General features: G+C 42.7%; 1 protein-coding gene across 5 annotated transcripts in view; it reads right to left on the minus strand.

Moving 5' to 3' along the window:
• pcdh7b (protocadherin 7b) overlaps window positions 1-15,155 on the minus strand; it is a 104,438-nt gene that overhangs the window by 45,120 nt on the left and 44,163 nt on the right. For 2 of the 5 annotated variants that reach the window (XM_044185026.1, XM_044185029.1), the window contains exon 2: window positions 9,641-9,860. The exons of 2 other annotated variants lie outside the window; for them this stretch is intronic. In XM_044185026.1, coding sequence (XP_044040961.1) covers window positions 9,641-9,860 — 220 coding nt within the window. The remainder of the gene's footprint in view (window positions 1-9,640; window positions 9,861-15,155) is intronic. One more of the 5 variants, XM_044185027.1, reaches the window with a different exon arrangement.

Genomic DNA, 15,155 nt, shown 5'->3' on the forward strand with positions numbered 1-15,155 from the left:
TTGCACCACTGAGAGTATGATGCATCTCTGCTTGGATTAATACTCATATGCAGGCATGTGCACACACACACATACAGATATACTGTACATGCATGCTTGAACAGCAGTCAGTATTGATCGACATCACTTTCATTCATCATTCATCTCATGACCTTCATCGGCGAATGCCGTTTTGGTCAGTGGTCATGAAAAGTTAAATAGATGCATTTAGAGCTGCACGATTAGTCGATAAATTCATTAGTCGTTCGACAGAAAATTAATCATTAAACAGGTGCTTCACAGAAGAAGTTAAAACTGTTGACTAATACAGTAATAATAATAATAATGAACACTTGTCCTATATCTGTTTAACACAACATTACAGTGTCATAGTGTGTTTTAAATCTGTTATTACGTATTTATATAAATACTAAATTTGAGGTTAAAAGAAAGTGATTCATTGACACTTGCAGCAGGCCCCTCCCATTATTATTATTATTATTGTTAAAGCAAATATGTTTGATATGAGGACAGTGACTTTGACCCTGTTGGGTTATGCAGCTGTAGTGCAGGAATGTTTCACAGTGTATCTTAAGCTACTGTGCCCCCCACGTAGCCCACGCAACACACTGAGACCATCTCCTCACACTGAAACACACACACACACACACACACACACAAACTGATTATCATTAGCTTTCTACATAATGCCTGCAGCAAGCAAGCATTTGTTTGCCTGTGTTTTGACAGTTTTACAGCATTTAGCTGTGTCTCTGAGTCATCAAACCACCCCGATTAAAGACGAACATGATGTCAAATTCCTGAATAATACGACCTAATTGGTATCAATTAGTGGTAGCAGCCGACGCTGCTGGCAGAGTGAGGAGTTTCCAGACAAAATCCCTTCCCAGAAGGAATGCCAGTTTACAGCCATGTCTGCTGGAGATGTGGCACAGCAAGCTGTTTTGTAAATAGGCACACGTGGGTGAACTCAGACAGGGTGGCAAAAGAAAGTTTTTGTAGCCTTTTCTTAAAAAATGTTTATTGCCAGTTTAAATCAGTGTTGGGGACAAAGTTGTGGGTGGTCGAAGAGCAAAATATAAAGTATTGGAATTGTCAAAGGTCAAGCTGCTGGCGGGCCAGATGCCACACATACATAATGTCTAAGATAAACAGTGAAAGGGCTAGAACATGCATGCGTCAGCTCATGCACAAACAAAGCCAGTAAAAATGTACACAATTTGCAATTCCTACCTTAAAGGTCAAAAAGAGTGTCACTACTTATATTTAAACTGAAGCACACAAACACACACGCACTCAGAAACACAAGGATATCTCTTACCAGTTTTGGCAAACTTTCACTAAAATGAAGTCACATTTATGTATATTGGCAGTAAGCAGGTTACATCTGGTTTCATTTGGTTCAGTTGGGTTTGGCAAAATGTGTTTGCCTTTTGTGCTTTCTCGGAAAAAGTTCTGTAATTATATAAATGTGATGTGTTTTATAATGAGCGCAGCATTCCTTGTGTGCGAAATTAAATTGCCGGCAAGTTTTTCAGATGCGTGGAAAGAATGTGGTGAGCAGGAGAGAAAGAGTTCCAGCAGAGTTATTATGCATGAATTTGTGTATGTGCCTTAACTGTGAGATATGAGGAGGGGGAAGTGAGAGATGGTGTTTGCACATAAAGTATAGTATGTTTGGCGAATGCATGAATGAATGCATGAGCGACCCCAGCTTGGTGTTGGCCTACAGAATGTGTGAACACCTGAATGTGTTTTTCTGAATTCTGTTTGTTTCTGCTTTTTCAACAAATTCCCTGAGGTGAGAAAAATAAAAAGAATGCCTTCTTTCTCTGGGCTTTCTCAGGGTTCCTCTCAGATATGCTCTGGGTGTGAAGTTGTCACGCTGCAACATATGCACATATGTATACATACATACGCACACTTGTCCGTTGGCAGTGGTCTTCTTTGGATGCTCAACCCACATTCAAGGATCAGAAAATATACAAATAAATAAATACACTTGCAGTGAACGATAGAGATTATTGGCGCCCCTTGCAGCTAGCCCCTCCCACGCTATAGACCTCGCACTGGGAAAGACAAGGCACCCACTGTGTCCCAGTGCTGCACACCTGATGTTCTAGCAAATGTGATCCCTCGCTCTGCACAACCTGTTCACCTCATCTTCTTTACAATCATGCACAGAATCCTAACTGGTTCTTGTGACAAAAGAGAGGAAAGTAAGAAAGAGAAGGAAGACCAGGAGGAGTCGGAGGAGGGGAAGTTCCAGGGAGGAGGTAGGAAGCAGAGGGAGGAGGGAGTGGTGGAGGACGGGAGGCTTTGGCTGAGTGCCTTGGAGGTGTTTAATTGTCTTCATTGAAGACCGCCCCACCAATCCCCCTTGACACACATACCCTAGCCAAGGAGTGATGATATCGTGAGAGAGCTGTGGGGAAAAAAAAAAAAGGTACGAAAAAAAAACCTAGGTGCATTCCAAATTAACAGCTGTCGGAGAAAGTGATTTTATTCCGAGCATAACAAATGCCTGTGCCATTTGGAGACAAGCCAAGTCACTGCTTCATTGCACCTAAAAAGGCACAAAATGCACATGTCGGCGTGTATGACTGTAGGCCCTCATTGAAAATACAGTCATGTCTCTGCAATGCCATGAAAAACCATCCTGCTCTCCTTCTCTTTCTCCTACAAGTGCACAACTGTGCATCCAGATTGCAGAAGACAATGCAGAAATACAGCAGACAACCATCTTTGAAGTGAAAACCGACACACGAATTCCCGCCGATACAATATGGCCACCTTACATGAGTGGGGCTTTTATTGCAAGTACTTGACAATAACACCATTAAATCACATTTGCTGCCTTTTTTTTGTGTGTAAGAATGGCTCATATTCTGTACATACACAGTCTCGATCGCAATATAATGTGGCTTTTCTCTCTCAAACCAAATGGCCAACATGGCTGTGTGATCAGTGTTTGTAAGCTGGCTGAATGGCTTTTTTAATCTCTGTCAGGAGTGGGTGTCAGTCCGCCTCTAGCTACACAAAACACCACAGCAACAATTCCATTATCCACTCTCGGACCGCTACATTATGTGTGTGTGTGTGTGTGTGTGTGTGTGTGTGTGTGTGTGTGCACCACATACATACATACATCAGTTCTTGTTTATTTTCGGCAGTCTCCTCTGTAACTTACTTTGCAGCAAGTGTAGTATTAGAAGCACAACCCTCAACAATTCTATTCCTAGTTTTTTACGATTTGTAACTTGCACCTCAATTGTTTCAAGTCTTCAAAAGAGTCCTCTTCAACTTGTCTCCCCTCCCACACTATTACTTAGGCTGATTTAAAAGGTCGGTTCATCCAAATTGCCAAAAATGTGTCCCTGAAATTTCTGCCTCCACCCAAAAGGATTGGCAAATAATACCAAAACTATATGCATGGCTGGACACCAATCGTGGTAAAGAGAGAGAAAATGTCTTCTTTTTGCAATTTGGGTGATCTGATCCTTAAACAGGAAACATAAATATGCGGTCAATACTTTCCCCCACAGATTCTTCGGGTCTCTGTACTTCATGTTAAGAGCAGTGTGGTGTGTTACAGGAGTTATGACTGCACTGGGTGGGTTTTACAGTCCATGTGTGAGACAGAGAGGAAGACAGGACTGTGGATGTGACACTGGGGTATGATTTGAATACCTGCCTGCTTCGTCTGAGCAGTGATCAATCATCTCTCTGTCAAGCGCCACTCCCTGCTGGCAACTTCTCCATGCATGTAACTCCATCCCTCACTTTTTCCTTCTGTTTTTCATTCTCTATCTCTCTCCTGATTTTTTTTAATTAATTTTCTCTCTATCTCCTGGTCTCTCTCCAACCTCCCATCCTTCGATCCATTTCTGGGCTCCTGTGCAGTGTTACTCATTTACTCTGCCTCGCCATGCTTCTCTCTCTTTACCCTCCCCTCTGTGGTTTCTCTCACATCATCTCACCAGGTCCTCTTGTTCTTTCTATCTCCCTTGCTGTCGCCTTGCCTGAGGATATCACGAAAAGAAATCAGGGGCGTGGGGTAAGGGACAGATGGAAATGAATGAGAGACACAAGGCAGAGAACTGCAGGCACACACACACACACACAATACAAACCATGTACAAGCATCCAAACCTTTTACACACTTTTTAGATGTAACTGATTTTTAATTCTTTCATTTTTGTCCTGATTTAATTTTCAAATTAGTGTTTTTAACTGATGTGCACACATGGACTGTGACCTTGGAGAGGGCGATGGGTGGAAAAGCGTGTGTAACATGCTGATTGATAGCGTGAGTGCCTTCCGCTGGGTGATTTTTCACTACACTCCTCCGGGTGGTGATGGGCACACACACACACACACACACACATACTCCTATCCCTCCACCAAGTTGGGGGAAATCAGACCTAAAACCAGTGCTGCTGCCGCTCCGCTCTTGAAATATGAATGGTTTTAATTAAACAAACTTGCTTTGCCATCTGGCCCTACAATTGGGCTTGCCTAATGAACAGAGTTACACACAAACACATGCGCGCACACACACATGCACATTATTAACCACGCTAAGCAGCATTCCAATGGGCAAAGCTTCATACACAGAGAGAAACAACAACAATGAAGTGATCTAGTGAGGTGCTTCACAGAGCTGGAAAATGATGCAGTGCCTCATTGTGCTGAATGAGAAGTGTGTGCAAGTATGTGTGCGAGTGTGAGAGATGGCTAGAGCTTATTTGTTTTTATGTAACTGAGCATGTGTGCACTTGCTTAACATATGCATTTCCCTGTGTAAAATTCTGCATTTCAGTCCGTCCGTCTTGTGTGATTTTTTTTTTTTTTTAGACTTTGAGCTTGTGTATGTGTCAGCAAAGGCTCAGACAGTGTCTGTTCTCGCCCACTACCTGACTGATAACTGCTGTGATGTGCCACTTGTCTGTCCTCTCTATTGGGCCGGCTAGCCAACACTAAATGATGATGTTTGTAATCCAACGGCGGTACCCCAAGATTTCTCAGCAGGAGAGACAGGAGAGAGTCTGTTGTGTGTGTGTGTGTGTGTGTGTGTGTGTGTGTGCTGGGGGGTGGTTGTCTGGTAGCCAAAGCACAGAAATGTGGGAGGCATGCTAACGTTAGCAGCCAGTAGGACTAATGTTACTCCCTTAGAGGCTACAATAAATTTGCACTATTCATCTGTCTTAGCAGCCAGTATAAACGAAATTAGGCATCAGCCTCTGTGAGATGATGTAGTGGTAAATAAAAAGTTGAGTATACTAATGTATATCCTCCTGTCTTTTGGTGATCATCATAAGGCACAAATAACCCCTGCAATATGGAAAAATTGTCCTTTTTCAGGAAAGTTTTCCTCCTCATACTCTGTAAACTATTCTGACACACTCATGTCCACATAGCATACATTAGCTTTGCTTAGCTGTGTAAAGCATTAGCCACTGGCAGCACAGCGCATAGTGTATTCACTCAGGGTTGACTACAAGGAGGTGAAGCTAAAGTAAAAGGTTAAAGTTATATATTAGTATTTTCTCTATAAAAAAAGCCACTATATAATGATTCACGCTATGGATGAAATAGGATAGCTCATTGGCAGCGTGACCTACACCAACAAGCTCAGCACACCGCATAGCTGCACTGATGTACTGAACAATATTACATCTTCAGTGCCGGGAGCTGTTCAGATTCGCACGGAGGTTTCACATGAAAACACTTTGCACACCTCAGACACCTCACTCATGTTGAAAGGGCAATGTGGAAGCATGTTATTTTGAGGTGTACTTGAACTAACACGGTAAGAATTGGAAAAATCCACCGCCCCCCCGGCAATGTGGAGATCAATAATTGCACAAGTCTTTGACCCACCGATAGCACCGTACATCTGGAAGGGCTCTTTGACATGCGTAACGGCCTAATCGGGTGTTTGACTCCAAACACTCAGCGTTTATGAATATCTGATGAGCACCGGGGTAAGCTTATGAATAAGTGAGGGGCCCAGCTGTGCATCAAAAAGATCAAGACTTCATGAAATGTGCCAAATGCCATAGCTGAGCAATATATGGAGCTATGTGCTGTTCAAGAATTATGGTAAAATTGATGTATTTCTTGTTCTGAGAAGGTAACTGAAGGCTACAAATTGAATCCTTTGTGCACTGTTCAACTGAACAAATTCAGAAACATCTGTAAAGACACAGCAGAATTCTCATAGGTTCCTGACATGCAGCTTTGCTGAAACAAAGTCTATGAAGATGAAACTACAGAGGAGGCTTGTCTGATAGTTTGTGCAGTGTGGAATAGGTCAAGAATGTGTTCATATTCCTGTGGTGACCCCAACACTCCCTATTTTAAGTTGGTTGTGGAAGAATCTGTGTTGGATGGAGAGGTTGTTATTTCTTCTTTTTTTTGACACTCCCCGTGGAAATAGTCAACCAATAGAAAATAATAAAGTTCGAAACTCGACCTTGATGAAGGAGATGAGGAAAATAAAACACAGTCCCCTGGCACATCTGTGCAGGGTGAAAAGGCAGGATGTAGAGCAGTAGAGTGAAAAACAGACTGTGTTTGTGTGTGTGTGTCTTCATGTGTGTTTTGTCTGGGTCTGTGTTAGTATGGATGCTTGCATATATATGTGTGTGTGTGTGTGTGTTTTGGGGGGGGCACTACTTGCGTGCGTGCATTCATGTGTGTGAGACAGACAAGCAGCTGCCGTGGAGGACGATTGTTCCTGCACATTGTGTGAACATCGATCGACAACAAGCGAGTCATAGCTGAAAAAAGCACGGAATCAAAAAGGGACATTAGCCTTTGTCTGCCTTTCACCCTGACACAAAGCAATGGCAGTCAAACATGATAAATTGGTAACATGGGGAATAAAAAACTAAAATCAAATCCTCAGATTCAAAGTTTCCAAACTGACACTGCTTCTTGCTCCAAGGTCAAGATTTCCATAGTCTTATTCCGCTCTCTTCTCCTTGCCCTGCTTCCTTCTGGTCTTCCACAGGGTAAAAAAACAGACTCTCACCGCGAATCACTGTCGCATTACGCACGTAAATGCCTACAATTACCTGTCGCTAATGATGCCCATGACAGCACTGAGCATCACAGCAAGCCATCTGCTAACTTTTGTTCTCCCTCTTTCCTCATAACTCCGTAATTTTCTAAAAGGGGCTAGGGCTTCATATAGAGCAAATAGAGCTCTGATGGTGTCTGTGTGTGCTCTGGCTACAACACAAGGGGGAGTGCTAATGACTGTAGTTAGCATCCCTCAAGAGGCTGGAGCAGTTTGCCAATATTTGCCCAAACCTTAGATGATTGCATTTATTTTACACTTAGGTATTTAGCTGATGCCCTTATCCAGAGTGACCTAACATAAGTGAGCAAGTAGGGGCTCAGTGTCTTCCTCAAGGTGACTTTAACAAGAAACATATAGCTGCTTTTGTCTGTGATTGAACGAGACCAATTACAGTCTCTCAGCCTACATGACTACCCTGCTGCCTGATTATATCTCCTCATAGACTACTAGAGTACAAACTCGTAAGAACTCAGAATTGTATAAATGTGCTGCAAACATGTGAGATTTAGAGGTTGATTTGAGATGGAAAAGAATATGTTGAACACAACAGGCAAATATTCACATGCATGCACTTACTTCCAATCTCACTTGTACAGCTGCCGTTGCATCTATACACACATAGACGCACACACACACACACACGCACACACACACACACACACACAAATACCACTTCAGCTGATCTCACTAAAGATAGTGAGCAGCAGCAGAGCATGTTGTTTCTCTTGGATGGAGACTGATTCATGAATTGACCTTGACTCTGTTCCTCCAACAAATCTCCTCTAAAGCTCCAGTATATTTTGCAATAGTACCCTCTGAAACCGTGGAAAAGGAGAATTAAACACAAATGTGCACTGACCTGAAACCAAAATTGATGGGGATTATATTACCATATTTTATGCATTATATATAATGTGCTAATTGTATTAATATGTAATATTTCAAATTGAACAGTATTTTATGATACATGAGCTTTTTTGGTATTCAGTTTTTCATTTTTGGATTTATTTGTTTCGCTATTTATGCTGTTTTTGTTCTCAAGGTGAATTTGATAGACAGGCTGATCACACTAACTGGGTTGTCTGCTATTGGCTGTCCCTGTCCAATTTCTTTAACCAGAGACCAAATTGAAATGAGACTTTTCATTGGGTCTAATTTGGCCAGCAAATTGGTGCCTATTGTCTGAAAAAGGAGATTTTAAATATCCACAAGGTAGCCCTATCAGCTCACATTAAAAGTGTTTCAAATCCCTTTTAATATGCATTAAGGCCAAAATCTGAGAAGCTCACTGTGGACACCTGGGCAACTGTTAGTTTGATGTGCACATCTGTCTGGTTGGACTGACTTTTTTGTCTAGGGTCATTGCAAAACCCATAACTAGACCTTCTCAGATATTCCCTCAAGTCAAAGCCATCTTGTTGTCCAGGCTTGTGGATACAATGGAACACTATATTGACTACATTGATCTGACATAAGTTAAGACATCATCTACAAAAGAACTCCATCTAAACCGAGAGGATGTGAATCTTTAAGCCATTTGAATATCCTTATCCTAAGCTGCAGTGGGGAAGCCTCTGCACTTAGGCTTAGCACTCTCAAGACAGCTACTCCTTGTTAAGCATCGCCTCAGACTCCTAGACTATGAATGGGACCATTACCCCCATCTCTCACTGCACACCCAGATACACACACACTCACACATATTCAGGCTAGCTGTGAGAAGGTTCTGCAAGGAAATATACAGTACTGTACCTAGGGACTGCCTTTACAATAGGCTCCATTGCTTTCCATTACACCCACTCACTCTCTCTCGACTGCAGTCTTTTCACATTCCAACCTACAGTTCTATCTCCCAATTGTAGAAAAATGAACTCCTTCATAAGGGCCTCAAGCCAAACACACATTGCAGATCAGTATAGCAGTTATCTGTATAGCTTCTAAACAATTCAAGGGTATTAACCCCCCATTGTTACTCCTCCTTTACTCTATCTCAAGGAATACGAGGAAGATGTAGAAATCTATCCTCAGTCAAGTTGAAGCCTAGATGACAAATTAAATTCAACAGGAATTGTAAAGAAGTACAAAAGAGCTGCAAACTAAAAGGATGTCTGAAAGGTGTTGATCTTAAACAATATGTCTATTACATATATTCCCTCGTGTAGCCCCTTTGATCAAATAAGGTTTCTGAAACAGAAGGTTTCTGAAACATAGGTTTTATAATAAATCCCAGACCTCGTCTTCACATGATGTACATTTGTGGAAGGGCTTTAGCTTTAATAAAAGTTGCAACAACTACTACATCACAGCCTCAACACCGCATCACACCTGATCCACTACAGAACTAACCATTGCCAAAACTCTTCAAACAAAAAACACCTAAAGAAATGTCTACTTGATAACAAATATTAAAAAGGACAGAACCTCACATGTTTTTGTATGTTTGTGAGACTTTCTACCATCGGGCGTGCTACGTGAATGCTCTAGGCAGTATGTGAGTGTGTTTCCTGTGTCCTAACGTTTTCTCAATCTCCTTTCAGTGTTTGCCCCTACCATTTTCCATGTGCTCTGCCTCACCGACACTGCCATCCGGCGTTGTCCTCTCGTAGCTGTCCTCGGGCAGGGGAAGGGCGCCCAGCCGGGGGCCCGACGAACTCTTGCTGCTGGGTGTCTCCGACTCGTCCAGGCCGCTGTCGTAGCAGCTCTGCAGCGATCCTTGCTGGTGAGGGTCCTGGGGCTGGCTCACCACCGAGAAGGTCACTCGGCGAAACGGCTACAAGACAAACCAAACGGCCGGGGGTCACTATAAAAGGGACTGCTTTTTTTTCTTATTATTTGACGACAGCTAGGGAGTTGGATCCTCTGGATTTTGAAAAGGAATTTTGGGGCAGGATGGTAGAGAAATAGGTTAGGAAAAGAGGGGACAAGGGTAAGAAGTCTATGCTTTAATTTGAGGAGTCAGTAGGAGTCGTAGAACTGTGCAAGCTAGATTATAAGGACACAACTATTAGGGCTAACTTAAATCTCCAAGCTAGCTGTGATGTCACTTTCTTGACCCCAAAAATGAGTCACATAATCTAATCTGCTCAATCGCAATGGCCAACAAAGACCTTTTATTACCACAAACAAGGTCTTGCCTTTCTTTCTCCCTGAAAACTTTGAATAGGAACACCTTGTAATAGGGATATGAAGGAAGCTGTTCAAAGGAAGTCTTTCACAAGATCACTTGATGCTCAGGGGACCATGCAGACATGGCGGCTGGCTAAACTTGTGTGTTAAATACAACTAAGGAGAGAGGAATGCACCAACCTCATTCACTTGGGGGTTTTTGCCCACTAAAAAGAGGACAAGGTGAACAAGCCTGCGACTGTGCATGAGGTCTGAGTTGACGCCACAAAGCGAAAGCAAATGCAAGGACGAGAGCATAAAACAGGCACACCCACTCCACTGCATGTGAGCATGTGCACACTCACAAAGGGTTTTGCTAGATGAGCTGTGGGTTCACGCTGTCAATGTGAAGCCTGCTCTAACACATTATTGAGCAGTGTCCTGAGTTAAGCAGTAACAGAGCATGTCATTAAAGTCAAGGCCTCTTTCTCATCTTTCTCACTGTCTTAGTCCGTTTCCCTTCCTCCCTTTACATCTCTCAATCCCTGTCTGAGCGTTGTACAAAGGTAATGGCAGAGAAGGGGAATGAAAGAGGGAGAATGAGCATGAGGCAAGGAATGAAAGATCAGGCTTGGTCATTACCAGAATAAATGGCATAACAAATGTTGCTGCACATCTTCTCTTTCAGCACCTTGCTGGACCTCATCACTTGCTCATGTTATCCACCTCTTATTGCGCCCCACACACACACACACACACACACACCACCACCACCCACCCACCCACCCATCTTCCGTGTTTCCTTGTTCTATCATGAAAATATTAAATGGGACAGAGGCCCATTACTCAAACATTTTCTCTTTCTCCCTCCCTCTCCTTTTATTTGTTCCCGAATTGTCTCACCTGATGAAATAATATCTGTTATAAGCCTCTGTGATCGATAACTGTGTCTTTAATTTCTACATCTATCCATAACCCATCTAACACATCACATCATTTGATCTGAGAGGCAGATGCCAAAACATCATGTCAAGCGCTTCGTGTTGACAGATATTTGTTATGCGTGAAAGTATGTCTACATCTTTAGAAAAAAAATGACAAATGAAGTGTAAATGCACACAAAAATACAGATATAGGGAACATTCTCAGCTGGTGTTGACAGGTCACCTTGTAAAGGTGAACCTCTTATTTTGTCATCCTGAGACACTTACTGTAAGCACCTCTGAGTCTCTGCCTGGCACATACTGTGGAGGATTCTCTTTTTGATAATGAAATTTCCCACAAGCCACTGGGAAAAATGGGCTTCCTTTTGCTGTGTGTGTCTGTGTGGAAAAGATTTGCATTTATTTATATATTTCTGCCCGGTTCTCTTTCTCTGGCTGGCTGGCTAACACAGCAATCTTGGCAATAAATCATGTTTCCATGTAATTACAATCAACACTCAACAAATGAATTGGTATAAATATTCATGGAAATTTCACTTGGATAGTCAAACATTTGTTGCATAATTAAAATCGGGGGCCCAGAAGGAGAACTGCTCTCTATAAGTGTAATAACACTTGAAGAGATGTTAAGATATTAAATCATGTTTTTTAATGTTTTTTTTTTGTTTTGTTTTGTTTGTTTGTTTTTACTCTATTGCTCCGAAACACTTGTTTGGTGTGAGGTGTGTGTTAACAAGTCCCACAGCTTGTGTGTGGCCGAAAAAAAAAGTACTTTGTCTAGATCAGATTTAGTGGAGTGCCATACTCCTTGGGAAACACGGTTTTCTAATGATACAAATTAAACCACTGTTGCCTAATGAATTGCTGGCGAGACCGTTGCAAAGAAAAGAAACACTCCAGCAAGCATGCACCAAGGGAAAATTGAGTTTGGGAGAGAGAAAAGAGGCTGACTGGAAGAAAAAAAGTTAAATGAACAAATAGATTTTATTCACCTGAATTTCCCCTTATTTTCACTGGAGGGAGCGTGAGATAGAAGAGAGAAAAAAAAGCTAATTTGTTTGCAGACCAGAAATGGAGTTCATGCAGAGATCGCTGGAGGCTTTGGATTAGAATCTGCAGCAACTACCGTCTGCACAGTGACCTTCGCTCCCTTCATTCTGTCTTTTAAATAAATGAATAAAATAAAAAGCGATTCTTTCTTAGTCATTTTTTCCTTATATTTGTGTGTGTTTGCCTAGGTGTGGTGCCTCAGTAGTAGCCAGGGAAGAAAAACGAATTGTCCAGCATGCCATGTGAAATCACATAAGGCTTTCTGGTTGTCACAACCAATGTTTTTTTCTCTCTCTTTCAAGTATTCAAAAGGAAGACAATTTTGGAGATTGTCACATGGCCAAACCACAGGGAAAAATTAACAAAATTATCTGCCATGCACACACACACAATCAGGGTTGACGGCTGGGGATTTGCTGCCCCGAAGATACTTTAATGCATGAGTGATGGCAAGGGAGATATTACATTGTGAGAAATAAAAGCAGGCTGTGGGTGTTGCAGTGTTCCCCTCGCTGTCTGTCCATGCTGTTATATGGCAGAGTTGACCCCCTCTCACCAGATACTGGCCAATTTCAGACTCGGTGAGTTTGTTAAGCCTTACTGAGTACATGCCCTTTGATGCTGGTTCCCCTGCCTCCTACCCTGACCTCCTGCCCTCATGGTCCACTGAGTTGCCAATCAATCTAACAGTGACTGAACCAGAAACATTAGCACACACACATACACAAATGCGCTGAAATGTCACAACCCCAGTCCTATTTCATCCTATTTCATGGAGAGCCACTTTATTTCTAAAACAATACTTGGGAGCCAGTTTATTGAGTGTCTATTATGTGATGGATGATTTGAAAGCCTTGGATTCAGAGATCATTAAAAAAAATCATAATAAAACTTGATCAAATTAAAGCCAGAGGTGGCCAAGCTTTCAATGTATGGCTTTCATTACAAGTGAGCACTAGTTTGCTTTATTTCAACCAGATGCCGGGACCCAAAAAGGGGTCCCGACAACACTGGGCCTCTTTGGGGTGTGCCTGTGATTGAAAGCCAGCTGTGACAGCCACGGGTGATTGAGCAAATCCGTCATCCCAAAAAATGAACAATGCAAACAAGCCACAAGTTTATTGGGAGTTCTGGCCGAAGCTTGGCCCGGCCTATTTCCTGGATGCTAAAGGGAAAACACATGGGCTGCCTGACTCAAGAGGGGCTGGAGCCAGTAAAAACAATACTGTGCCACTCATGTCAATGATGTCTGACCTCTTGGATTTGATTTTCATTTCCTCCTCCCCCAAACTAAACGTTGAGCCGCTGTCAGCAGCACTTTGAGCCTTACTTCTTTTATCTCCCAGAATGGGTAACACATTGTTTAAAAGTAAAGCGCTCTGCCTTTGCATGAAATCTCATAGTTGTTCAGATCAATGACACTAGTTGAGAACTCAAGGCACATAACTTGAGGCTGTACAGGAGCTTTAATGTCAAGTATTTCCTAAAAAGTTTCCATTATTAGAGCTCCAATCATCATCCCATTTGGCATGCCTAATGTCACTCATTAAGTGATACAGTACATGTACAGAACACACAATGGTGACTGTGTTTATGCTCTACTGCGACTCCTCATCCATTGTGGATGACCTTTGAACCCGTTCTCTGTGGATGTCTGGATTTATAATCGAGCCCACCTTCACCAGAGCCTCTAGACAGAGTGAAGGATAATGGAACGATGGAGCTAGGCCTGGTTGGAAAACACAGTGTGTGTAATTTCAGCTGTAAATACCTTTGGCGGATGGCAGTGACCCACTACCATGAACCACAGGAAGTAATTGTGGCTGGGCTGGACTTGGGGCTAGGGGAGCAAACATAAACTGCAGGGCCAGTGTCTTATTGCAGTCAACCAAGAGAGATGGAGGGATACAGAGGAGAGAGTATGAGTAAGTGAGATGGAAAGACAGATAAAGAGGTCAGTCAAACAGGGGGGAAGACAAAGAGACTCAGAGAGAGTGAGAGAAGGCAGTGACACATGAGTACGGCCATGATTGCCAAAAGTGCCAGTCGGTAATTAAGAGGCCATGTTTCATTTTTAATGGGCAACCAGACAGTGACCTGTGATATGCCACCTGAGACGCACAGAAAGCGCCAAACAGCCACGGTACACCAAACAATATACTTGCTGGTATCTTAAGTTGGCTTAACCCAGTCACGCCTGCTTGTCTATGCAAAGCTCAAATGCAGGTGTAATTGCTTGGTGTAATTCCAATACTGTGAATTAAAAAGATCATGAGACACACTGATGCTGAAGTGATAAATGAGACAAATGCCCTCAAGGTGAATGTCTGACTAAAAATCAATTGGAATATGATCATGGTGGATTCGGGTTCTATTTGGGTGCTGCTCAGTTGCACTAAATTACTATGTTACAGGCTAAGCTAGGCACAGATGGCTAATGCTGCCCGGCCTCAGTTGTCAAAAACAAGAGGGTAGTCCGAATGTGGATGATCTCTCAGGTGTGTTAGGCCCCCCATGAGGGACCAGGGGAATTTCAAAAAGGGTTTTGGCTATGGCCAAGTAAGTTGTGTGAATTTTGGTGGAGTAGTTGGCTGCAGCTCTGTTAGCGCAACCGCCTGCAGAGTCTCAGGTATCATGTTCTAGCCTGACTGATCACTTTGGCCCTGTCAAGCTCCAGTGCTCCTCTTCACTTCCTCACATTCCCTGTCTTCTTCAAACTTCAGTCCTCCGCACACATTCCTCCCAGGTCATTCAGGATGAAGAGGAGAAACCGGAGTAACATTTCCAAAGAACACCCAAGACTCCAGGAGGAAAGAAAGAAAAACAAAGCTGAGATAAAAGAGGCTCTTGCGAGTTGAGTGTCTGATTTTTCCTACATTATCTCAGTCAACAAAGATGCAAAGAGTGTTTTTTCCCCACTCGTTCTACTCTGCTGGGTTTGAAAAAAGTGGTTTTTCACATCCTTG

This window comes from Siniperca chuatsi, linkage group LG22 (assembly GCF_020085105.1).
Source record: "Siniperca chuatsi isolate FFG_IHB_CAS linkage group LG22, ASM2008510v1, whole genome shotgun sequence".
NCBI lineage: Eukaryota > Metazoa > Chordata > Actinopteri > Centrarchiformes > Sinipercidae > Siniperca > Siniperca chuatsi.